The sequence below is a fragment of the Tympanuchus pallidicinctus genome, unplaced genomic scaffold (genome assembly GCF_026119805.1).
Source record: "Tympanuchus pallidicinctus isolate F22 unplaced genomic scaffold, pur_lepc_1.0 scaffold16, whole genome shotgun sequence".
NCBI lineage: Eukaryota > Metazoa > Chordata > Aves > Galliformes > Phasianidae > Tympanuchus > Tympanuchus pallidicinctus.
This window is the reverse complement of record NW_026294679.1, coordinates 29687612-29715358: the sequence shown is the minus strand read 5'-3', so window position 1 is coordinate 29715358 and position 27747 is coordinate 29687612. Positions and strand designations below refer to the sequence as shown.

The 27747-nt window shown below is 37.0% G+C and overlaps 1 protein-coding gene across 6 annotated transcripts in view; it reads right to left on the bottom strand.

Annotated features, from left to right (window-relative positions):
• OGDHL (oxoglutarate dehydrogenase L) overlaps positions 1-27747 on the bottom strand; it is a 52961-nt gene that overhangs the window by 16814 nt on the left and 8400 nt on the right. For all 6 annotated transcript variants that reach the window (XM_052677789.1, XM_052677787.1, XM_052677791.1 and 3 more), the window contains exons 3-16: positions 27533-27712; positions 22636-22738; positions 19438-19553; positions 17390-17544; positions 14479-14625; positions 13850-13940; positions 12278-12457; positions 11748-11876; positions 11155-11334; positions 10734-10886; positions 9287-9389; positions 8621-8749; positions 5875-6025; positions 2892-3019 (exon numbers count right to left, since the gene is read on the bottom strand). In XM_052677789.1, the coding sequence (XP_052533749.1) occupies positions 2892-3019; positions 5875-6025; positions 8621-8749; positions 9287-9389; positions 10734-10886; positions 11155-11334; positions 11748-11876; positions 12278-12457; positions 13850-13940; positions 14479-14625; positions 17390-17544; positions 19438-19553; positions 22636-22738; positions 27533-27712 (1945 nt within the window). The remainder of the gene's footprint in view (positions 1-2891; positions 3020-5874; positions 6026-8620; positions 8750-9286; positions 9390-10733; positions 10887-11154; positions 11335-11747; positions 11877-12277; positions 12458-13849; positions 13941-14478; positions 14626-17389; positions 17545-19437; positions 19554-22635; positions 22739-27532; positions 27713-27747) is intronic.

The following is a 27747-nucleotide window of genomic DNA, read 5'->3' as shown; positions in this document are numbered from 1 at the left end:
ATTGTTGGCTTTTTCCTCGCTGTTTTACTGCTCGTGAAGAATCAACTCCTTGAACTGCAAACATTCACTCACTCTTTCACTCAAACCATGATGATACCAGCTAGACAGATAACAATCTAATGTCCCTTCCAGTTACGTATTCAGTTAGAGGGGCCATGTTCACACACCGACTGCGTATCTCACACTCTGTACAGATACAACACACAAATATAAACATATCTGAGAAGGCTGATATGCAAAAGTTAGCAAGGGAGCACAAACTAAATTATAAACATTTCAACATAGAGCAGTTTTAGTAAAATAATCATCACTTATCAACTGTTTCTGATGATTTAATGCCCTTTACTGATAGAGATCTCATACAAGAGCGATTTAAAACACTTCGCAATTAAAAATATCAGTATTGTTAGCTTTTAGGAACCATTTATCACATCTCCTGAAGCAGAATTGAACAGAATTGAACAGGAGTATACTCCTGTTTTCAGTGTAGAAACAAACCTAAATTCTGTTTTGAATTTCTTGCAATAAGAATTAACCTTCATATCATATCAACACTAGGCATCCTAGATCGATCAACTGAGACGTGACTTCTGGAATAAAATCACAATTCAACTGTATTCACACATCTGTCACTTTCAAATTCAGATACATTATTTCAAACCATGACCCACTTACAATAATACTTGCAGTAGTACTGTAAACACACTCAAATTAAGAAACCCCTGGCCAAAAAATGTGAGAAACAGTAAGAAATTGGGAACAACATAAAAAATTTATGAAGTTAAATTTTTGCTTTCTATCTATGCCACATTCTTCTTATCTTTGTACATATTCTTTCTTGCATTCTCCCATTTAGTTTGCATGTAAATATTATATACTAGTTCAAAGAGATGCAAGCTTCTCCTCACACCAATTCTGCCAGGGAGCCAAGAAAAATACCTTAAAATCTCACCTTGTCAGCCCATGCTCCAACCCTACAGTTTTAAACCATTTTAATATTATTAGCAAGAGGTAATATGGAGCATACACAAAAATGATTATGCGGTGAAGTATTTCTGGAACTCTGAAGGAAGCAGTTATGAATTACCATCTTCATAACAATGGTTCATCTTTTTCATTCATACTACTTATGAAATGGGTATGAAATTGTATTTCATTATTTATCCATAGAATCAATAACATTTTTTTAATAAATTATTAGATCCACTTCTTCTGTGCTCCACATTCCTCTTGCCATCCTTCTCATGTCAGAAGGAGGTTATCTATTCACAAATTAAAATGTCTGTCCAATACCAACAACATACTCCACTATGATTAATGCCATCTGTAACAAGGATTTGTTTTTTCAATATAGCACATTCAACACAGCACTTCAGATAAGCCTAAGCTAGATTTTTGCATTTGTGCTACAAAGTGTTCTTAATTTTGCTGATAGTTCCTCCCCTTTTGTTAAAGTATAGGTATGTATTCCAGTGCTGCCAATCACAACAGATGGATACTTTCAAACTGAAATCTACAGCTGTGGAAAGTGAAGATTCCTTTTTAAGAGATGCCAGAACTTGAGAGGGAGAGCTTTGAAATATTTAGTATACAACTCTTTCACAGCCTTTCCCTACACTCTCTTCCTTGCTGAGCTCTAAATGTCTCGCTCAGTGAAATTCATCCTCTGTCATTATATGTGATTTCCTGTTAAACAGTGTATAATCAATGGATATCAAGATGTTACAATCACAATATAGTCAAGAGAGTTAGGCAAAGTGGACAACGATAACAAAAGCGAATAAATGGAAAGCTTACCCTTATGCTGGGCTCACCTACAAAACACCAGAAGAGGCGATCTCCAGAAGAGATCCTTCCCCACTGGTAGCCAGCTGTTAAATAGGTCTAGGAGGGGTTCCAGCAGCACAGCTGAATTGCCTTCACCTGTGCTCCTCTGGCTGACTCACGGCTCACCTCAGGTGATCAATCAGAGGTTCAGGACGTGACTCAGTAGTTCCCATACAAACAGTAATAAGATCAATGCTACCGTACTGTCTAAAGCTTCCAGCAAAAGTTATTTCAGCCTCCCAGTTTACATTTTTAAAGTATACACAGGTTCTAAGCAATCTAAGCAAAAAGGTGTACCACCGGGAAACAGTAGGAAGTTTTGCACTAAAAGCACATTGAAAACTATATATTCATATGCCTCATACTAGAGATAATATATTAAAAAGCTAGAAAAAAGAATTTGGAGATATCCCATCTCTTCTCTAATTTGTCATAATTAGAAACAAGAGACCAAACACATCAAACTATAGAAAAAAAATTAACCTCAAAGCTTATAGAATCATGGAATCATAGAATGACCTGGGTTGAAAAGGACCACAATACTCATCTGGTTTCAACCCCCTGCTATGTGCAGATCACCAGCCACCATACCAGGCTGCCCAGAGCCACATCCAGCCTGGCCTTGAATGTCTCCAGGGATGTGACTTCCACAAACAATACTACAATAATTTTTAAAATCCCCTTCAAATAATGAACAGGGTTGGTGTACTATAGAACAACCCCTTCAAGGAGAAGTGCTGGAACAGAAATCAGCATTTGGACTCGATTTTACATCCCTGTTTCATGCTTCCCAACTGAGTCAAAACTGGTATGGATGCAGTAACATTGAAATACAACAAAAGCAGAGTTTGTTTTTAAATGTCATTAGCAGAGGGAGCCATTTATGCGTTTTGAAGGTTGGCAAACTCAAGCAGCAACACAAAATTTGGTAAGCCAAGAAGCTTAACTGCTTTACAGCAAAATCTGAAAAAAAAAAACATCCTCTAAATTAGCAGTCATCAATTCCAACATCCTGAGACCTATTTAAACATAAGCAAGTCTCAGACAGTTACCCCAAGACGTACCTAAGACACCATATTCGGAAAGGGAGCTGTTGCACACAGTATAGGGGGCCTGCTGCTCCCAGAGGTGGTTCATGGGAACACACGTTCTTTTGTCAACTTCTTGATCATGAAGCACATGATGGCGATGGCTGCAAAGAGTCGTTGAAATCTGTTAGCTAAGAACACTCTGGGTTTTAACAATGCTACTTTCAAAGATAAGCTTTCAAAGCTACATTCTAGAAAGCATGCATGTAACAGTTATCTTTGGTTTAGATAACACTCTAGTTTGGTTGAAATCTAGCAATATGATTGTTTAAATACAATTACTGCACCATACGGACTTGCACTGATTATTCAAGACTGTTCTTCAGCATTCAAGGAAATTCAAAACACATAATTGCAAGGGAACAGGGAAGGCAGTGAGGTGGAGGCAGGGGGTCGTTACACAATGTTTTAGACTGACAGAAATCAAAAATCAAAGGGAAAAAATATTACTAGAACATTTTACTCTTCTTTGTGGAAAATGTCATTAATCTTTTCCTTAGGACAATTCTTTACCTTTCTCACAAAAAAATAATCTAACCTAATCTGAGCGCCAACACTTGAAACAGTTTCATCTTCTTTCCTGCTATTTCCATTCACACCACTTACAGTTCCCTGGAACACCATTAATCAGCATTAGAATGGGGCACCAAGGAGTGCTATCAAAACAAAGATGACTAAAGTAATTACTGCAATCCATTAACTCTCTGAGCAGACTAACTGAGTGAATCACACCAATATGTCCAGCTTTCTGACTGCTAGCAGAAGGACAGTTATTATACTAGTAACAATTACTGTGTGTTGTATAGCTGCCAATACTGAACTGAAGACCCAGTCCTTTTGTGCTTCCCTTTGCTACAATGAATACTAGCTCTGAAATTTGTTTAGAAGTCACAAAATAAAACCAGGAAAAGACAGACTCTGAAGATTAACACAGAGAGAGAGGTAGAACGGAGAAAATACATCAGAACTTCTGCTACAGAAGAAACAATTGTGAAACTATCAGTTTTGTCATTCAGATGAGGACAAAAAGTATAAAGACATAAGCTTCTTGAACGTGAAGCTGTATTTCTTCAGCAAAAGCTGATTACAGTAAGCATAGGTAGATAGCCAGGTTGCTCTGAAAGTAATGATTCCTTATTTATTTCCATGGATATGAGAGACACTAAGAGCTCAATAACACTGCTTGAGAGAGCAAATCCTCAAGTACAAAACACTGTTTTTCAACATAGTTACCATTAGATGTGTGGTTCTGACAGTGGTGAACAAGAGCTCTTCATTTCATGGTGTGACAGCTGTGCATGGCCAACCATAACACAACTTGTCTTTCATATCGCCGTCACAACTGCTGAAATGCACCACCTCCTGCCCCACTGTGCTCACATCCACTGTTTGGTCTCTACAACATTCAGCAAGCATCAACAAGCGTCAATTGGTGCCATTTTTTCCACATGGAGGAATTCAATTCCATATGTTTGCTTTATAGACACTTCATGTCAGATGCCTTTTTGTCACACTGTCCCTCTGCTGCCATCTGTTGCACAGCAATAAAATGTGATGGAATGCTGGTGGAAAGGTTCAACCCCTACTGCCCTATCACCATTTGCCTCTCACACTGTGGGTCAATACAATAAAATAGGAGGCACTGCTTTCAGAGCAGCCCTTGCATGTAGACATGCAAGTCACCTTTTCCTGTTGTAACACAGTTGTCAGTTAGCTGTCAGACTGGTACAAAATCAAGTCTCTTTACAGGAATACCTCTTTAATTCTTTTTTAAAGGCTGAAAAATAACATCCAGGTAGGACACTAATTTTCAGGTAGTCTTGCCAGTCAAAATAGCTTTTATTTGTGACATTTGTTCTGTGTTATCTCAGTATTTCTGTGAGCACAACTACTATTGTCATCTTAAACACTGAGAAAATCTGGACATTAGGTCTGGCAAATCCTCTTCCACCAGTTAGAGAACTGAGAATACAGAAAATCAGTCTTCTTAAGACAAGTCTATAGCTGTGTGTCAGACTTAACACTAAGCACTCATCAGAATTAGGTAGGTAGTTTGCTGAACAATAAATATGCATTCCTGCCATTTACAAGATGCTGGTACTGAAATCAGGGATGATGAGAGAGGGGAATCTCCAGGTTTTCAGCTTTTTTTTTTTTTTTTTTTTTTTGTCTTGTCTGAAGGATTTTGTTAAGCTGCCATTAGAATGGGAGTGGGGAAAAAAAAGCCCAGTGACCGAATACCAAAGGAAGCTCAGCACAGAAACACAACACTGCACCACACGATGGAAGTCAGTCACCAAGATTTCCTCCTTTCCTGCAAGCATTCACAACTAAACTTAGTGAAGCTGTTAGTTAACTCAGCCCCAGCAACAGGCTTTGCATCAAAGAGTTCAATTAAATACATCATTAAGATTTTACTCTGTGGAGAGACAGGTAAGGCAGCAGAACTGTATATATTTTATGAAGTGATGAAATTTACCATTCATTCATGCTCCACGGTCTTTAAGAGTCTCAGTACAAAGGATCTTGTTTCATTTAGAAGAGCCTTGCCAACTGGCAAGATATTTGTTCACAGGACAGTAGAGTTTCAAGAAGCTACCAATAGAGCAGTATTTAAAGGCTTCAGAATTTGTAGCAGCAAATGCCTTTCTCTTACTTATCAGCAATAGGTGGATTGTAACAGAATTCTTACTTGAAAAGTAAGAAATAATTTCTGCTTTTCAGTCAGATAAGGAAGAGAATATCTAAAAATGCTTATTCATTTCTTCTACCTTAAATATTACTCTTTAAAACACTCCATTTACATAAATGGGAGATCATCTGCTAGAATCTATGACATTAAGACTGATGTTGAATAGCCTCAGCCTCCCTCTTCCCTCAAAAGACTATATTGTTTAAAAATTGCTAAATGTGTTTCTTGAAGTATCAGACAGCTTTTAACAGTTATCTCAGTACTCACCTAAAAGTGCCTCTCTCTACGTCTTGCCCACTCAGTCGGACATGAATCCCTTCTTTCAGAAAGGAGCCAAAAGCCATGTACTCTGCCAAGGCCCAGTCAACAACCCTGTTCTTGGTCATTTCCAAGCGGGCTCTCAAAATCCGGGAGAGTCCTATTGGAATAAAGATCAGAAATCAGTGGATCTACTTCAGAGATATTTGACATTCACATTACAATCACCATTTTCCTCACTGGCTACAGTATACAGGAACAGGAGAACTCATCAGGAGAACTCAAAGATTGCTGTTTTTAGTCTTAGTTGCTGATCCACTGTCTTCATGAAATGCAGAAGAACTGCATCAAGTTAAAACAACATTCACTTTGTAGACCATACTAGTTCTCTTAGGTTTGAACTGCTAGCAAAGTAAAATAACTTGTTTCCTAAAGAAAGGTTTGTACACTGTCTGTACCTTGCTCTATCAGAAGAAAATGACAACTCTGCTACCAGAAACTATGAGAACAATTAGAGTGACTCAGGGTCAGATACTTCTTTCCAAACATTTACTTTCACTTATCAACACCAAGTACTGTTTTGTAAAAGACTGAAGATGTCATCTGTTAAGTTCTTCTGTCTTTCTCACTCTTATTTTTTCTTGGCATTTGTCTTATAGGATTCTAGAGGTACTATAAAGAAACAAGCAAAATTAATCAATATGATGAATATCTTATAAATAAAAAATTGTAGTAGCTGCCAAAGGATTTTCAGTTGGTAAGCAAAGGTTGATTTTAGGATAGCTTTTTTGTTTCTTTTGCTGTGTTTTTGTGTGTGTGGTTTTTTGTTTTTTTTTTTCTTAACTTGCTGTTGTTGTTTGGCTTTGGTTTATTTACAAGTGAAGATCGATTCACACTGGTGATTCAAAATACAAGTTGTAACACCGCAATTTTTATTGGAAATAAAATACCCTTTGAAGTTTCATACAGGTGCTCCCAACTGAGGCTATATAAGCCTAGAGAATTCAGGGTAACTTAACACTACCTTATTTGCATATCTGCAGTGATGCTTTTGGCAAGCTATTCTATTTGCTGTATTTCTGTTCTTCCCTATGTTACTTTCCCAACCTTTACAAAAATTACTCTATTTCCTCTCCATTTAAAACTACACTCTTAGAATTTGTCTGTATTTAAATAAGAAAATCTTGAAGATCTTTCAGAGAATATACAAAACACTTGACAAAATAAAATCAGCTTCCACTTTTTCCAGGAAGACCAGGAGATATTAAACTGTAGCTTTCTTAATGGAAGGTCAAAGCACTCTGAAGTTGTTCTTCCCATTTTTTTTCTCCCCTCTTGTGGCCTTTTAAACTGTGTAAAAAAATCTAGAAGACAAAAGTTAGAGAATTATCTGCCCACGTGGAATAGTTATAATGGCAAATAATACTTGCTGTCAAGGTCAAGTTAATAAAGAGAGGCTGCCTTTTTAGTTAGAATGTCTAATACTGAATTTTATTAGCTGACTATATTTTAGAGTTTACAGTTTAAAATTATAGCATCACCAACAAAGTGTGCAAATCTGTAGAAGAGTTTTAAAGTCCATCTTCAGTTGTATCTGCTCAATAAGCTTACAGTTGATAACTAGTAATGCCCTATTTCATTACTCCAGAGGAATATGAAAACATGGAACAGCTTCAGCAGATACTTTATTCCTCAATGGGTGATTCTGGAGATGAAAGAGTATCTGGAGATTTTGCTCAGAAAACAAAACAAAAAAAAATAGCTCTTTCTTTTAATCCTAAGTACATTCCCTAGCCAATAAAAGAAAAAGGTCCCTAAACAAAGCAGTTCCATGTTCACCAGGGAATGAATGTGTCTTTGCTCCCTGCAGAGCTGTTAAGAGTTCAACCTGACCAGGAAGTACAAGAATTCAGTCAGAAGCTTGACAGAGTGCCAGGAGCTCCCCAGTGTGACAGGCACATTTAGCTTTTTACTACAATAGATGCTAAATTCAGAACTGAATCCCTTCAGACCAACAGTTAAGACTTTTTGAGAAGAAGGTAGATTTATGCTATCAACACTAAATGCTGTTGAAAGGAAAACTGTGTCTGAATTTGCCCACATGGAGTTCATTCAGCTGTACTACAATTACTCTCATAGCATATCAGCAGTGCTGCCAGGCCTGAAAAGATCAAGCTATTTTTCTGAGCAGAAAACTGTCTAACTATAAGAAAAGTGTCTTAAGTGAACTCCAAATTAACACTGCTTTTAGTATTTGTAAAAACATGAATAGCGCTGAGATGGATTCCTTACTTCCCCCAAGTGCTTCACAAAAGGACTTGACAAATCAAAGGATTACTAACTTAACATTACAAAGAGTTTAACCTCCCTCAGAGAAAAATCTATTTTAAGGAGGTAGGGAACAGAAGCAGTGTGAAGCCGAAAAAACAAGAACAGGCAGTGTGAACCTGTGTATAAAAACCGTATGGATGTGGTGCTCAGAGCCATGATTTAGCTGTGGGTTGCTTGGGTAGCATGGTTAGGTTATATGGTTGGACTCAATGATTTTTAAGGTATTTTCCAACCTGAGCAATTCTATGATTCTTTGATTCTAACCTTAACTGACACATTCTCCTTTCCCCTTAGGATAAAAGAGGTGAAATAAAAATCACAGGCATTTTCCTCCTTGGAGAACACCCAATAGCAATTCATTTGCAGAAAAACAAAATCTGAGCAAGAAATACAGCCACTAACAGAAACAAAGATTCCAGCTGACCTGCATGTATTTTGAAGTCTTTGACTGGCACTGAACTAGCTACATTGCCAATGTGAGTCAGCAGGTCTTCTGAAATGCCAGTTGGAGGACAGGACATGCTCTTGGGTTCTCCATCCACATTAAAGAATCCTGGAAGTAAAGATCTAGTGAGGCGATCACGTTGATTCTAAGAAACATACTAATCCCGTTCTTCACTTTTCAAAGGGAGACAACCATATTCCCATTTTCTGCATGACAACATTACTTAATCTTGAAGACACAAGATCTGCTTTATTTCTACTTTCGCTTCTTGTGAAAGAGGCCCAACTGTGTGGGCATAGGTAGACAATAAAACGCCTATGGCACTTAAATCCTTCAAAAAAAAAAAAAAAAAAAAAGAGAGGATGAGACATATTTCTTCTTCCCATATTTTCTTCTTCTCCTTTTCTAGTGAACTGAAAAGAGAGCTTTTTTAAGTGGCAATCTTAGTTTCCACATTTCTTTTTAAAAAATCATCCTCTTTCAATTTGATCTGGCAGAACGTTTCATTTACTGTTAACATGGGCAAACCAAAGGTCTATTTTAAAGAAATACTGGCTGATAAAACATTGAAGAATTCCAGACTTAGGATTCAAAACAGAAGCACAATTGTATTAATACCAGGTTATATGAAAGGACAGTTCTTACCAGGCCAAGGTGAATCAAGCCAGTGTTTAATGTGTAGAATCTTATTATCCTTAGATCTGGTATATGCTTCTTCACATATTCTATCATACTTCGCAATTTCTTCCTGTAAAAGAACAAGAATGTTCTTTTTAAAACATCCTTGCAACTCCCATTCAGTATTTAACTCCAGAACAAAATTTAGTTAAAATTACGGAAACATTTTCATTTTATCTCAGATTTTATCTAGGATAAAATAGAGTAAAAAGTCTTCTAGAAAAATGCTTATTATCCACATAACTCTGAATAAAGTTATTTAGTTTACTGGAAAGATGTTAGAGAGGATAGGACTGAGAGACAAAGTGACAAGCAGTACTCTTAAAAGACAGAACTGAATATAATTTGCAGTCACATTTCTACATCAGCATTATTCAGCTTTTACTTCAGGCTACAGATACTAGTAAAGACCAGAAAAGAACCTTCTAGAAAATTGGCCTGACTCTAGCTAAGGATCTGCTTAGATCCGATAGAAAACTGCATTCTGAGGGAGAATAAACTGTTTGACAACACCCACATTTCAATTCAAAACCACATCCAAGTGATTTAACTAGCTCATCTTGGAAGTATCAACAGCAGTGTGAACGTTAGTCTGCACAGCAAAATATCCAGTCAGGATCCTGAATCCAGTTGAAGTCCATGCCAGCACTGGTCCACTCTTAGAGCTATTAAAGTTAACTAGTTCTACATAAACTGTAATCGTTCTTAAGAATAACAGAAGGCTTTTTAGCTCATCCTCAATACCAGCTTCCCAAAAGATCCTTTGTTTCGTCTGCACTCTACTTACTCCCTTTTAGAAAAGACCTAACTAGCTCAACAAGGACACCAGACCCTACATTTCATCCTTCTGGAGCATTTCAAGTTATCTCTGTCTGAACCTAGGTAGCTGAATCATTGCAAGAAAATAAAAAGCTTACATGTTGGTGTTTTATTTTATTGCTGAATATAACTGCCACTTGGTGATGAACACGAAGCTGTATGTTATACCCATGAGTACTCCAACACCATCCTACTGATGGTTTGGAGGTGAATAATTCCTGCATCTCCAACTTCTTCTTCTACAAATCTCAGAATCAATTATTTTTCTTTTTTCTCCTAATATATGTATTAATTATTTCACAGTACTTTCTGTTCCTTTGGTATAAGAATGCATATGTACATTTATGTGGAGTTTGTTCCTAATTCAATCATAAGGCAAGGGTTGAAGTAACAAATTTGACCAAAGTAGTACCTCTGTGACAATTGGCTTTTAAACACGGTATTTTTACATAAAAATGCAAACTGAACTGGATCAGAAAAGTGTCAAAATCACAACAATGTAAGAAAGATTTGCAAGCAGACAACATGCAATGACAACTGTGTCTTCCTGCTGACAGTTCTGTAAGTTCCTTTTAACTCTATTGATATACTGCACCTCAAACTCCTGCAGTGTTACAGTCCCATCTGCGATCAGTTTATCAGCATACTTCTTCAGCACTGGCACCTGCTTGTGAATCTGCTTGTACATTAGGGGCTGGGTGAACATTGGTTCATCCATTTCATTGTGCCCTCTCCTACGGTAACAAACCTACAAAAGGAAAGATTGTTTCCATTGGTGAAGGAAGATGTAAAATGGAATTCTTTTATTTCATAGTTGTACAGAGATACGGAAGCCTCTGGTAGAAAAAAAAGTTTATCGATTACTGCAGATCGTTTTTTTGTTGTTTTGTTTTTAAAAAGAGTCATTCAAATGACTTTTAAAAGTCATTCAAATCAAACTATGTCTCCTGAACAGAGAAAACTTAAAAGAATTACACGTATACGCAGAATGAAAAGTTATGAAAACCAAGACTTACTAAGTCAACAACCACATCTTTGTTGAATGTGTTTCGCCATTCTGCAGCTACACTGCACACATACATCACTGCTTCAGGATCATCAGCATTCACATGAAAAATGGGAGCATTGACCACACGAGCAACATCAGTAGGATATGGAGAGGAACGTGCCATACGGGGGTCTGTAGTGAAGCCAATCTAAAAAAATCCAGGAACTTCCATTACAATGATGTAGATGTCACCCTCTACTTTGCTTTGAACACTTGGGTTTTCATTCGACAATCGCTTATGCAGCAGTAGTCTTAGCTTTTCATTTTGGTAAGCCATATGAGCTTTTTTCCCTTTGCTCCCTTACAAACTAAACAAAGCAAACATAACCCAGTTGTTACAAACTGAATGAAATAAACGTAGGTGTTGAAGTGTTATCCAGTCAGTTGCTAGACACTATGATTGTTTTCAGGATCATTCTAGCCATTCTAATGGAGAGAGGATAGAAGACAACAAGCTAGTAAGCAAGAATAAATAAATAAATATACCAGCAAAAAAAAAAAAAAAACCAAAACCAACAACACTCAGTACATAAATTGATTTGAAAATGTTCTTTTTATTACCTGGTTGTTGACAACAACATGAATAGTTCCATTTGTGGTGTAAGAAGGAAGGTCACTAAGATGAAATGTTTCATAAACGACACCTTGTCCTGCGAAGGCAGCATCCCCATGTAACAATATGGACATAACCTAAGATGGAGGATTGCACGCACAAAATCACACACATATTAGAAAGTAAAACTCCAGTTCTCAGCGTGCTCTCTCTTCTCTGTGTTTCTGTAGCGCTTATGAAATAGAATCTTATTTTTATATCAGCATCCTGCATTGTATTTTTACAATAAACCACAGACTTGTCAGCATTCTGCTGCCTTTGTTCAGTTCCAAAATGAAATAGTTTTAAGTCTGCCTTCTGAAGTTTCCCTTAAGACACCATTCTGAAAGCTTTATCCAGTTAAATAGGTTACATTCCATCTCTTCTGGGAAGGGGACAGAGTGGAAGAGTGCAATACAAAATTGTTAGTAAATTATTTTCATTAAAAATACTTTAGAGCCTACTAGCAAGAATTACTATAACATTATACAACCTTTACCTTTTTTCCTGCAGTATCCCCTCGATAAAATTGTTCAGCCTTTGTCTTCCCCTGCACAACAGGATCGACTGCTTCCAAGTGAGAAGGGTTAGCCATCAGGGATAGAGTAATCTTCTTGTTTGTTGCTCTGTTAATCCTCTCATGATACATTCCCAGATGATATTTTACATCTCCAGATCCCTAACGTGCAAGATGTAGTCAAAGCTCAGGAATGTTATACACACAAACTGCATCTGACTACAGATTTTTTTCTGTATGAAAATTCTGCTTCATTCTGAGAAATGGATCTAGCTAATTTTGCAACAGTACGCGCTACCATTTTATGGACTGAACACAGACCCCAATTCCCAATGCCGTGTGGGAAGGGAGGCTGAACAGGATAGATCGACTGAAGACTGTCTTTAGCTTGCCTTTACTCCTCACTGCTCAAGTCTGTTGGTACTTGGCAATAAATCACATTGATCTCCCTTTGATGAGTCTTGTTTTGTTTGTGACGGTGATTGGTAAGTAATCTCCCTGCCCTTACCTCAACCCAGGAGCTTTTGCTTCATTGTATTTTCCCCTCCTGCTCTGCTGAGTGGGGAAGTCAGTGAGCAGCAGTGGAACTTAGCTAGCTGTCAGTGTGAAACCACCACAAATATCTGTAAAATATTGATTCTCATTTCATACATGCAAAGGTCACTCCAAAAGTAACGCCTCCTGTTTCATTATGTTGGCTCATGATGTCAGAGGTGGATGTTGGTTGTATGGCAGTAGAGTTTGAACTTTCCACGGGTATTCCATTCAATTTTGCTGCTGCATGATAAATGGCAGGAGAGGAGCAGTCTGACACAACAGCACCTGACAGGGAAGTGTGTAAGAAGCAAAGGTGTGGAATTTTATTCCTCCACATGGAAAAAAATGTGTCCAGTGGTATCCACTGACACTTGCTGAATGTTTATAGAGACCAAACAGTGGATGTGAGCTCAGCGAGGCAGTGGATGGCGCATCTCAGCAGTTTTGACAGGGAGTCACCTCTGCTGGTACAGATGTCTGTGACCACAGCATGCAGGTTCTTGTTCATAGTTGGTGAAAATGCACAGCTAACAATGGAGACTGTGTTAAAAAACAGTGCTTTGGAGATGAGAATTTGTTCTAGGAAATTATTATTGTGCTCTTTGTATCTGTTGTAGTTCCCATGTAAATAAATACAAGGCATTACTTTCGGAGTGACGACGACTCCTGAATACAACAAACTCAGTTAAATCATCTGGAACTGACGTATCTTCACTCATTTTTTTAAAGACTCTATAATCAAGACACCTTCTGCGTGTTAAAGGCACAGTACAGTCTTTGAATTTATTAAGAAATTTTATCAAATGACCTTTGCCCTTAAACGAGAGAATACGACAGTGCATTTCAGCACCTGATAATGCTATTATGACAACTATGACAGGTTAGGTTGCAGTTGGACTTTGTGACCTTTAAGGTCTTTTCCAGTCTGAGCAATTCTGTGATTCTATGATCAAAAGCATCTAAAAAGTACATTGAATGTTTATCTCTCTAGGTATATCTATTGAAGAAGCACCTTACCTCATCAGCTGCTTCAAGTTTGGGATCAAACTGACAGAAGATCTGTTCCAGCTCTTTTCGGATGACATTAGCCAATACATTCAGCCTACCTCTAAGAAAATTCCAAACAATATTATGTCTCAAAAATGTTAATTGCATAGAGTCAGGAGCATAAAACTTTTAAAACCGCAAGACACCCCTGTCAGAAATTTGGAATTCAGTAGTTCACTTTGAACTACTGAGCTTGAAACCCTTCATTCTATCCCCTTCTAATGCATTCCCAATGTTTTTAACATCTACTTATCCAACTACAAGCAATGAATTATGCAGTTATCCAGCAGTCTTAACATGATACTAATTAGCAATTAGCAGACCGCAAAAGTATGTCTATCTCAGCCTGCTTTCTCAATTCTAGACTCAATGGAATAAATATCACAGCTGCTGCCACACTTGCTTTCAGCTCCAAAGTTCACCTCTAAGGGCGGCAGCTGTCACTGACACGTCTGTTACATTTCTGCACAGCCATTGCTCACTCTAACAAACTCTTGCTTCCACAGCTTCTCTAACATCAATTTTATTAATAAAATTCAACTGCTCAAAGCCTGCCTTAAGACTAAAACCATGCACTGGGGGGTTTCTGTTGGCATTACCTATGAGGCATCCCCATTATAACATATTCAATTCCCATTTCACTGGATTTATCAATGATCGTCTTAAGCGCAGGAATCATTACTTCACATCCTTCCAAGCCAAATCTCTTCTCAGAAGACCACTTGCGTGCAAGGAAGTCTTCAAATCTTCACCAAAGGGGAAAAAAAAACAACAAAACAAAACAAACAAGAAACAGTATTTACATTACGAAAATGTAGCAAATACTTATTGCTTATGAATACATTCTTATAGGCCTCCAGTGATCAGTCACAGTTTGGGGAAAGGGGTAGAGAGAGGAAGACAAAACAAAATTAAGTCTTCCTCCTCCATTTGAGAATTATTTACGCTGACTTTGAAACGATTTGGATAGGCAGAAGAGTCACCATCTTGGTCAAAATTCAAGTTAAACAACGCTCTTTCCCATGTATAGCCCTTCCTAGAAAAGAAGTCTTCTCTATGGATTGAAAAAAATAGAGAATCTGTATTTTCTGGAGATAACTATTAAATGCTCAAAGAAAACAGCAGCAGAAAGCATGCCTATTTTAATAGCAGAGCTCCACAAATTGCCTGATGTAATGGCTGGAAATGTGCCAAGAGAAAAGACACAGGAATTTCTGGTCCAGCTACATCAGGAGAAAAGTGTGGATCCTTGACAATTCTATGCTTTTTCATTCTTTAATGCATTTGGACCAGAGGCAGTGCAAGTGGTTAAAAAGCACCTTTTAACAAATACCAAAAGGGTCATATGTTGTCAAGCGTGGAGATAAAAAATGCAAAGAGAATACATCTTCATTAAAATAACTGTATAAAATCATCTTTGCAATGTCTGGGCTTATAACGCTGCCATCATCCATTAAGACACAGCTTATTCCTCACTTAAAACGTTGACATCTACGTCTTTGAAATGAAATTGAGGAGAGAAATGAAGAGACTCTCCTTAGATAAACACTGAATACCTCGGCTAAAACATGCTGCCATAATTCTGAGGAAGTCAGTGGGGTCATGCCTGTTCATATGAACTGAAAGTGGGGTCCCTATGCAAACACCAAGCCTTACAGAGCAAATAAGAAACTGGTTGTATACAGTTTTCCTTCTCTTTGCAGCTGAAAGCCAATACTGAACAATTAGAAAGTTTGTAATTTAAGTCAAGCTGTCAATAAGCGTGTAGAACTACAATATTTCAGCTCCATCTTGCAAGGCCCCCATATGCTGCTGTGAGTTCACAAGGGCAGGCAAGCTGCTGCTGCTGCTATGCGTATCTGGTGCTCAGCAAGGAGCAAGACAGCTGCTAACAGAAGGGGAAATACGGAAAGACTGCACAGGTATAAGATGCCCAGACTACACAATCGTTGTCCAGCACTGATATGTGGAGTAATGCACAAAGCTCAAATATCTACAGTCATTGTTTTGTGGGAAGAAGATCTTTTGTTCAACAGGCTACATGTAAACATCACAAAGAATGAGAAATCTTGCTTTAAAATACAGTTTCAAGTACCTGAAATATGTACTTGGAAGTAACAATTTTAATATCAGGATTCTTAGGTAAAATGATGTAGCTTTACAAAGTCTCTTTACAAACTGTTCCCAAGACCACAATCAGTTGTTCGCAAAACCAGATTTCTTTTTCTTGTTCATTTTCAGACAAAACTAGTGCTCTAGACGGATAGAAACTTAAGTAAAACTTTTTTCTCTCACTTACAGCAGAAAATTTATTTGGTAAAAGATGAACATTTGGCTGCTTCTTGCCACTAGAAACTGCAGATTTTTCCATAACTTAGATAAACAGGAATAACAGCAAAAATTTTTGTCCCCAGAGAACTGGAGATTATTACACTGAGAACTTGAAAAATGAACTTACACAGGTGCAACATTCACTTCATCAGTAAGTGACTTATTTCTGTTTAACTTATAACTGGACAAACAATCTTGTTATAATATTGGCAAAGAAAATGCCTGGCAAAAAAAAAAAAAACAAAAACCTTCCAAGACTTCCAATGTACCCTTCATTTTTAAGTCTTTGAATAGAGAAGCTTAATCAAAAAACTTGCCTTTAAATATTGCTAACTCTCATGTTTACAAAGGGATATGCAAACTGTTAGAAAACATAACAGCTAGCATAACTCTCATGCCTGGGAAGAGAATCTAATTCAGGCTCTGGAAATAAAGCATTTCTATACAGTCACAATGAGAGAAATCAATGAGCTGCTTCCAGACATGCTTTCCTACACTGCAGAGAACAAAACTCTTGCTGCCAGCACATTTCAGTGTACCTCAAAAGGCAGAGGACAAAAACTAGACTGGAAATAATGTCTAAATCCAGTCCCATCTTGACACAGCTTTCCAAAGAGATTACTAGTATCCCGATGAGTCAAACAAAACTCAGGTTAACATTCCACTCATCTAAAAATTCTCTTTGAATTGATAGTTATGATTGATTTCTTTTGACCATGTGCTACCAGAAAGATATACGCATGGCAGAATATCAGCACCCAAATTTGTTATAGAATCCTTAGAGTTGGAAGGGACCTTTTTATGACTCCTATTTTTTGAAACAGGCTATGAATGTTCTCACATAGATATCACTAGTCTGCTGAAACATTTTTTCCCCATTATTTCTCCAAAAGCTAATCCAAACATTGCCACATTTGCCACAAAAGTCTGTGTGAGTGGCAAAGATCACCACTTCCCATTTAAGAAAACAGAACATTAAAATTCACTACACAGACCTTGATAAACCTCATAGTACATGCTTCCCCTTAATAATGTGGCCAGGTTAACTATACACACTTGCATTCTAGGTTTCATTTCAACTCTTAACCTCTACCTGAAATTTACTGAGCCCACCAGCTTCCCATGTTGATGTATACCCAGAGAGTCACAGAGAAGTTTCCCAGCACCACCCCAGCACACCTCATTGAGCGCACCAGCCGTGCCAGCAAAGTCCTTTTTTCCTCATTTGTAAACTTCATAACACCTGGTGTCTCAAACTTCTGCCGGATCCATTGGCACTGTTCCACGTCATTGATGAACATAAATTCCAAGCCTATGTGCTGGCAGTAGGTATTCTAGGGTGTAAAAACACCAATTCAGGAGGCTTTAGGAATTAATGGGTCATGAAAAAAACAAGTAGAACTTGAAAATCATACTTTCTTGCACTTCTGAAAATCCTGTTGTATCTTCTCTTCCCCTAGATTCTCCTCACACAAATCCTATGGGCAAATAAACTATTTTACTGAATGCAGGCTTTGCCTCACTAAATTGAAAGCTTTCTCCACAGAATAACATTGAATAGTTTTGTACTGAAAGACTTTCCTTTGGATTACCAAAGGATTTTCAAAATAGGCCAACATGTCTGCCTTAAACTTGCTGGCATATTTCACCTAACTCAAGACTCCTCTTCTGGACATACACAGTCCTTCCTTATACGCAACAGCAAAAATTCCAAATAATTTATTAAAATATATCCCGCCTTTTTAAAAGGTCACCTAAAGTAATAAAGATAATGAAAAGACAACTATGAAGCCTCATGCAAGTGATCTGAAAGCTACCAAAAATGGAAAAAACAAAAACAAATCCAAGCAGCTGAGAGCAGAGAAAGAAATGAAAAGCAAAAACTACACAGATACGTCTAAAATTTTAGCATCTTGTTGTATTTCTTTTCTTCTTACCTCAAAACTAATATTTTACCAGAAAAATTGTGTTTAAAATACAGTCAACAGAAATAAGGCATTGTGAATTTGAACACATAGCATGTGCTCCCTACTGCATCTAAGAAGTCATTTAATTCAGCTTCAAATGAAAAAAAAAAAAAAAAAAAAATCCAAAGCTCTGGTGGGAGGAAGGAAACTGGAGGGTTTTTCTCTTTAACACAGATCAGTTTTTCAAGGCTTTTAGATTTTGCTATTGATTTTTTCCCCTTATTTGTACATTATAATTTTAAGGATTTTTTTTTTTTTTTTTTTTAAATTACTGCCGAGAATGCTGGAAGTACAAAAAAAAACCCCACATTTTGAGCTCCAAAGCAAACACAGTAGACACTGTCTGTGCATTAGATAAGCTAATGTAACAGTGGGTCAGATGTGCAACCCAACTCACTCTCTTACATTTCATCAGATTAAAGCACAGAGTTCCTATAAGCTCAGTATTTATTTTCTACTTACTTATGTTGCTTATTCATGATTCAGTTCTCTATTTTACCCTTTTAAACCCCACTCACCCCCAGCCCTATCTACTGCAAGGGATTTCACTGCCATGCAACAAAATGAAATCTCTACTACTTCAACACTACAAGATCCCCAAAAAAGCACAGTCAAGAACACTCCATGTCTACTAACTTAGTAGTTCACAAATTCACTACAAGTTCTACTTAATGTTTGTAATTTCCTCTATGTACATTTATGTAAATTATTTACTATCTTTGATGACTTCACATGGCATAGCTGTATTTGTCAGAGAACAAAACTCAAAGAAGGGGACTGGGGATAGAAGCAACGATCATCACCGTCTACAAACTACAGCTGGGCTTTCATCAATTTGGTACCCAATTCTCCTATTTTTTACTAAGATAAAAGTCTCACTGAAGACAGGACACCAAGAGAAATCCCTGCACATCCTACGTATTGTTTGCAAGTGATTAATGTGATAGCAAGTAAAAACAAATTATAAAGGTTCTACTGGTTTCAATCAATGGATCAATATAAGATCTTTTTTGCAAAACTATGGGCTGAATTAGTATTCTACATATTCCTCTTTTATATTTATCCTTCAACTACGTATTTCAGATGAAACTAATGGAACCACTATCTCTAAAAGCAGTACAGGAGACATTTCTTCTGTCATCTGAATTCTACGCTTGCTGTATTAATAAATGACAAATAAGTTCTCTGTGACTTACAATTGGAAAAAGTTCACTTCTGCAGGGATGAAAACAAGTCACAAATCAAAGATGTCATACTGACCTCCAGCCGTTTGATGATCTCTCGTAAAGAAAGACTGTTCTCATTTCCTCCTATGAAGGTGGTTGTAGGTAGTTGAAAGACTTTGTCCAAATCTGATTCATGCAAGCCGTAAAACCCTAAAACATGTGCATTATCAATTTGCAAAGCAAGGTGCAAGGCAAAAAGGAAATTAGAATTGTTTTTCAAACAACCACAAACCGAAGTTTAATAAAGAAATATTGAGAAAGATTAAGAATTGAAAATGAGAATATTTTGAAGGCATTCCTTGTTATAATGCACTTCACTCGTATTTTAAAGAAATGTGTTCATTACAGTTACTGTTTGACTGGGAGTTACAAATCATTCTTTCTTAAACGCTCTTTAAATTTTGCCATTTACATGCTGCCATTGACTCATTGACACTCCGTACTGCATTTTGTACTTCACTGTTAAGTGAAAAGACTAATTCACAGAATCACAGAACTACCAAGGTTGGAAAAGACCTTCAAGATCACCAGTTCAACCATTCACCTATCACTACTAGTACTCAGTAAACCAGGCCCCTCAACACAAAATCCAAACATTCCTTGAACATGTAATTGTAATAATCAGTGCAATTGTAATGATCAGGATCTCTTCCTTGTGGGAAAAAAAAAGCAACAAACCAAACCAAAAAGAACGAGCTTCCACACACAGAAACAGTTAACAGGCTGGTTGGATGCCTACCAGATTGATTTATCCAATATTAATAATGAAAAAAAAACCAGAACACATTCAATGCAACTCTGCCCAAACACTCTGGTAGAATTATCAAGGTATTTCTTCCCCTGTCTTTTCATGGGGAAGTTAGTTTCAAAGATCACTGAAATGACCTGTACAGCACTATTTCCAAAGCAGCTTATAAAGCAGATTACCCCACCAAAACACAGTGTTGTTCAAGCACAAGTTGTATCACATCATCTAGATTTAGAGCTATACAAATCCATGGTTTAGAATACAATTAAAAGAAAATATTTAACCATCATGTAGTTTCAAAAGCCAAAATACAGCACAGGCAAGACAGGCATCAATGCAAGTTAAAGAGTCCATGGGACAACGTTTAATCTTGACTTGTTAATGAAAAAATACATATAATCTTAAAATCTTGCTTTTATTCTGGAAAGTTGCAGGCATCCACTTTAACACTGATCTGAAAGCCAACACACAACTTCTAAACCCTCATGTAACAGTGCTGTGTTCTCTGTTATTTTTCATAATACAAAAGAAAAGAAAAAAAGGCAATTAAAGATTAAATAACTACAGAAGTTAGTATTTAGAGCTGGAATCGGGCCAAAGGACTGTGCTGCAAGACTTTTACTATACAGCACTTTCAGTAATTCTGTTTTAAAGTTAACACTATATATTGTTAAGTTTTTTCTTTTTCATAACACCAAAAAAAAAAAAAAAAAAAAGTGGGGGGAGGAGGTGAACAGCTCCATTTAAAACAAAGCAGTGCTACCACTCTATACCCCTTTCTTTGCTGTCTGCCAGACTTCACAGGCTCTTCATACTCTGTTATAAAAAAAACAACAGAACAGAACATGTACAGGCACACACAGAACATCTGTGCTTTGTACTGCAGCATATTTACAGAAGCATCACTTTGTATTTAAAGGGCCATAATCTTAGTGAAACTAAAGAGTTCCTCAGCAATTCTAGGACTTGAATGTGCAGTAGGTATACCTGTAACTACTGCATTTCAAAAGCAACTCCCAGAAGAAACTTCCTACCAGAAAGTTGTGACAAGGAAAAATGCAGAGGAGAATGAAACATTAAAACACCTTCTGTGATATTTGAGGCTGTTCTTATGTTTTCTGCCTGAAACATTCAAAGATTTTTGAATGTTTAAGATAAGATAGACTTAAGATAATTTCTAACCTAATCACGGAAATTTTAGCTCAGTTACTAAGATTTCAGACACATTCTTCCCATCTCATTCAGAGTCCAAGCACGTTTTTCCTGTGCTCACAGAGCTTGCAGTATCATCTCTCCTGCCCAATCACTGCACTAAACTATCTGTAAAAAGTTAATCTGTATTGACATTGCAACAATCATTTATGATCTGAACAAATTATCTTCAGTTAGTACATATCCATTTTATTTTTAGTAGGTTCTTGTCTTTAAGGCTGACAAACTTCACGGTGAACTTTGATTTGTGTCAGTACCTCTCTGTTTACAGACTTCAGCACTCCACTGCTTTTGTATGATCAAGGATCAGAACTGCTTCCCTTCGTGCCACCAGAAACAGAAAACACAGAGACTAAGCAGCAGTAGAGGTACTTAAAGTAAAACAAAGCAGAACGTGTTTTATCTGCTTCTTGCATCACATTTTATGACTAGTTCAAAAAGCTTCCCTATGTATCAAAGAAAAATTGATTCACTGTCCCTATCAGGCAGAATACCACCTTTCAAACAAACCAGGTATATCGAAGAGCAGAGAAAAATCAATCCGATGTTTCTTCATTCAAGTACAACAGGAATAAAGAAACCAGTCAGTACTACTTCTAAAAGACATGCTCTCTTAACAAGCAGAAACCCTCATCCTTACCAACCCTCTCAAAAGCAGATCCCTGTTTACTCTATTCTTCCAGCAAACTAATAATAATCATTGTTTGATTATATACAATTCATGAATTCTATAGTTCCCATGCTTTCTTCTGATAATTTCAGACTTTGCTTCTTCAAGTGTAACATAAAGGATAAATACCAGAGGCTAGAACCCAACTTAGGTATGAAATTTCTGCCACGGTGGCTCCCCTATCCACCATTCTGCTTATTTCTTGTTTTGACTGGGGACATCTGAAGTTTAATCAGGATGAAAAAAAGGTACCAAGCATGAAGGCACAAAAGTGATTTAGATCACCAGAACTTGGTGTGATGCACTGATTAGTAATAATTTCTGGTGTTAAAAAAAAGTAAGAATTTGTATATTTATATTTAGAATTGTTACTCATCTGAAAGTGAACTCACAGCAACCTTACCAGTGACCTCAGGGTAGAAATTTAATCTTCATGAAGTTTGAGCCTCCTTGCTGAGACTCAAGCATCTAACTATTTTGTGATACCATCAAGCACAAAAGGTACAAGCCTTCCTGCAATGTCTCATTCAATCACCTCAGCCCAAGGAGATAGAAAAAAGACAAGTAACCATTGCAAATAACAAGGTACGCTGTGTACTCACCAAGTTTATCGATTGTAGTGATTAAGTCAGATGGAACAAACGAATCCAGGTCTGCATCCAGAATCCCAAGAGGATCTAGCTGAGCCACATGATGGCCACGGATCTGAAAACAAAAAGTGACAGAAAAACAAAATCAAGCTAATTAAAGTCAGACAAAGGGAATAAGTCACCGCTACCTCTCCAAAGCGCGTAGATAAGCCATGAAGTCAGAACAAGCAAACACTGCTAACGTCAAGAGTCATAGTCGCAAAGTTTGCCCCTAAAGAACAAAAAATAAGCATTATTAATATCTCCAGATATTTATACTATCTCTATTAATAACTGTAGGCTACAGATTAGAATGCAAGGTTTTTGCTTGGCATTAAACTTAAAGTAGAATTACACAGAAATATAAATAACGAAAACTGATATAGATAGTAAAATCTGAACCTTTGGATAAAGTTCAGAAAATAATTTGTATATTTTCTACTTTGGTTGTTTTATATTTATGCCTGAGTCTTCTTTTGAGCAGATGCAGAACACCAAAATATGGTATTACTGACCTTAAAAAATGGATTGATGAAAAATAATTTTATATCAGGAGTTAAAAAAATCAGTCTTCATAATCACATAGCAATCACATCATAGCTTCACATCACATAGCAATCTCTATTTTCACGTGAGAAATTCCAGAAATTTAGTCTACGATATGAATGGTACTGAGGATACTACAGAGCACACAGGAAGTGGGGAGTTTAGCCAGCTTTCAGTTATCAGGATTGCTGCTGTCAATGCACACAAGTTGCTATAGATTAGTGCCTTACATTAACACACAACAATACTACAGAAGAAATAACTAATTAATTCAATAGAGACACACGAGTGCTTTGTGTTGTTTTTTTTGTTTGTTTTTGTTTTGTTTTTCTTTTTTTTTTTTTTATATGATCTCTATTATGCATGAGACTCCTAGACCAAATTACCTCATTAAAAGCTTTTAATTGACGAAGATTTGACTACTTTCTCCTTACTACTTTTCAAGGAGAAATTCAGATCATATGAGCAGAATTTCATTCACATTGCTAATATCTCAATTGTCTCTTTATATTAATAAACTGGAACATTAATAACTTACATCACAAAGTACTAGAGAGGGATTAAAGTGTGGCTCATTTATAAGAAGTGACTTATAAAAACACTATTCAGACGTTCTGTATTTGCTGTATTGTTGATTTCACAACAAAAGCCATTCCACTCATAAGCAAACAAACTGAAATAAAGCATCTTATTTAGAACCACCAGCCCTGCAAATTCAGTCTGGCCTCTGAGACTCTTTGCATCTCATGAATCACCAGTAATAAAGCTCTGACAGGCAAAATGATGCCCATGGCAACATCTGTGCCACTTCATTGTTTACAGCAGCACAAAGTCTATCTGACTGGAACTAAGCAAACAATTCTGTCTCCAGCATCATCAACAGGAAAGAATTCACCTCCCCAAGCTACAGCTGCTCTCCAGTATTAGCTGGAAGATTATTAGCAAGAGTGCCAAAACCCATAAGAGCATATTAGTAAAGCACTGTGCCATATTACCAACTGCAGGAGCAGTTGGTCTTTAACTAAAACACAGTACACAATATCCATTGTGCCCAGTTTTCACAAGAGATAGAGGGTAAGAGTGAAGGAGAGGGTAAAGGATGAGCCAGCACAAAATTACAAGCAAACATGAATAAAGAGATAGTTGAGCACGCATGAGCAAACACATGCAAACAAGCAAGAAAGCAAGCAAGGCAGATCTTGCAGCTCAATCAGATGAGATAAAACAGTCTTTAAGTGCTTCATTTCCAAGCTTAGCAAATCTGTCTTCTACTGAATCATTACAATTCTTTAATCTGGAAAATATACACATCTTCTCAAGTCAAAAGGATTCACACAAGTGACCACTGGTTACTAAAAGATAACAGCAAGGGCTAAATCCTGATCCTGTCGAGATCATGAAATATTTTCACACTACGAGTTAGTACAAAAGACCTTCTAAATAACATAGCAGTTACTGCTGAGGACAGCATATCCTCTAAGTATGGTTTGTAGATTGTTCCCTGATAGACACCCCTCAGCACAATCAATTTTATGCACTTTGCACATTTCACCTTATTGGAATGAACAGGTGAAACAGGCAAGTAGAAATGTCTGATGGTTGTCAGTGTTTCTAAGAAATAATTAAATACTATCCTAATATTACATCTAACAGGCAATTTGCAAAGCATCACAAAGCCATCCAGCTAAACTATATAAATATATATTGCTACATGCAGCAACCATGACCATCAAGTGAAATTATTTCTGTACTACACTTTGACCTATCATTTGTAAAGTGATTTTGCAGCCCGTAGCAAAAAGTTTTGTTATTTTTCTTGTTTCAGACTAGGGTACATTAGAGACTGGGTACTTTTACTCTCCTCCTCAGTTGCAGACCTTTTAACAAGAGGAAAAATGTATTTCTAATTTGAACAAAAATCAGCTACTAGATATTGAGGCACAACAAGAACAAAATTTAACGCAGCCTTGCAAATGAAGTCTACATTTTGCAAGCCATCTAAATGCATTTAAAGGGCAATTTTACTAAAGTATTTTAATGTTTTTTCAAAAAAACATTCTTTTTTCTTTTCTTGAACCTAACAAAAGTCATACTTTTCTTTTTCAGTTTAACACTTCTAAAATCAAAGTGCTTGCCTGCTATTACAGAGGCACTGGAAATACCATCCTCCATGCCTCCAGAAAGCTTTCTGTAGTAACCACAGCTTCAAGCTCTGTTTAAAAAACAGAAATGAAAGGAAACAAAGTCAAATGGATATGGCTACTCCTGTAGTTTTTGCAGTATCTTACAAGAAAAGAAAAAATTTAAGAAAAATTACCCCTTATCTATCATGAACTGCCATACTGTGTGATCTACAAAGTTCAACAAGACTAATTAGTTTTATTCTGTACTATTTTATGAAAACAGAGTTTAAGAACATAGTTATTTTCAACACGAGCTCATTCGCCACATCCTAATCAGATAACATTTAGCAGAGGTGCTAACATGTATGTGTTAATTGAGCTGGTTTTACTTGCCAGGAGCTAAACGATATTGAATTCCAAAGAGCCACATGCAGGGTCAGAAGACACAAACTCAGAGGGACCAAGCCAAAACACCTGAGTCAGTACTGATGGTGGAGACAGGATGCCAAAAGGTGCTTCTGTGCCAGTGCCTAGCTGAGTTTTTGGAATATCTGCTCCAAATATCAAACAAAAGTCCATGACTGTTACGCACTGGTATAGAACTTAAAACCTCACATCCAATTCAGCTTCAAATCAAAATACAATTGTCATTAATTGTATCAAAACAGTGGCTTATTTTACAGGCATCTCACTGAATCACAGTGCATCAAAAGCAGCAGTCAGAAACACCATTCTGGACACAGATTCCAAACAAATAATTAAATAAAAGAGGAGCCAAGATATTAAACTTAAAAGCATTTTAGTGCCTGTGTTCATTTTTGTTAAGCACACACTTTCCACTGGAAATCCCTTCATTGTGTCCTGTGCTTTGCATTAGAAAAGCAATAGATTAACAGCCTTTCCAGAAGACCTGCTCAACAGACCACAGGGCAGTTTACCACAAAAACCATAAAACAGTGACAGGTCTGAGAAATGAAAATTCTGTATCTTTCTCAATTTCATTTCATTATCAGGCAAAGGAAGGTCACAAATTGATCTAATCCCTTCAACGCTGAATTTAGAGGGTATTAAATACCTTTTAAAAACAGACAGTTGCCTCAGGTAATCCTCTCTCATTGTCTGTCACAGACACATAGGTTCCTGCCATTTACAAAGACATTTCAATTCCATCACTTCAGTCAGATAACACACACTTTCAAACGCAGGAGACAGAACAGCCATTCCTTAAAGAGTTTCAAGTCAAAGTAGCTTCATGTTCCCTAACTTTTTCCAATTCTTCAACAAAATTTTATTGCAAGCAAAAGTTAATAGGCTGAAGGAGTCGTTTACCACATAGATATTTCAAAGTAAGCTTTGTATTTTCTCTGCATTCGCAAACCTTTCTACTCCCTTACAATATTTCTCCAAAAACTGGATTAATAGGATTCATATCTGAATCGCTGGTGACAAGGCAATATATGTAGAAAATGAAGTTTTCACACTGTTTTTAAGCCCTTAGTGAAATTCAGATACTAAACACAAGACCAAATAGAAATACTTCAACTTGCTTTAGACTTGGCAAACGTGTAACCAAAACTGCTGCATCACTTCCAAAATCCTTTTTTTTCTTTTAGAGGAAAAAGGAAATTATGCTATTTAATTTAATAAAAGGGTTAAAAAAAAATCAGAGTGTGAAATAAAGTCAATTTTGACGAATAGCTTCTCTAAAAGAAATTCATCAAAGCTGACCTAAACTCAGTACCTTTCAGCCTTCCAAAATTCAGTCTCTGCTTCATTCATTATTTCTCCTCTCTTTTTCCCTACAAATAATCCTGCTCATAGCAAAAAACTCAACATGCACACTGGATGCATGAGAAGGTAAGCACATTTCCTTTTGTCTTACAGGAGACTGAAGCATTTAGAACTGTAACAGCTTCCAGTTCAAGACAGACTTGAACAGTGGAAAGGTTTGTTGCTGAAGAGTGGGAAAAGCTCTTATTTAATTGCACACATCTGAACATCATCAGCACCTCCATACTCTCTCTTCATAAGAGGTAAAATTAGTTGAGGTAATTATTACTTATCATCCCAATTTGGTCAACTGAGCTGGAGAGAAAAAAAGTCCTAATAGGCAGATGTTAAGATCAAAAGAAAAACAAAAGGAAGGAAAAGGTTGGTCACAAAGGAATGAACTCCTCAGCCCTTCCCCTCAGTACACTTACTTGGTACGCTCTTATTAAAGACTGCACAGCAAGATGATCTTCAACAAGTTTTTCAGCTTTCCCCGGTGTCCGGGCCAGGCCATGGCTCTGAAGAAACGATGCCTTTCTTTCCAACTGATCTGGCAGTTGAGGATCATACGTTTGGCCAGCGTTCGCATTACGGAAAAACAAATCCCAAGACTGGACATGCGTACAGAGAAGGAAGGAAGAAAATT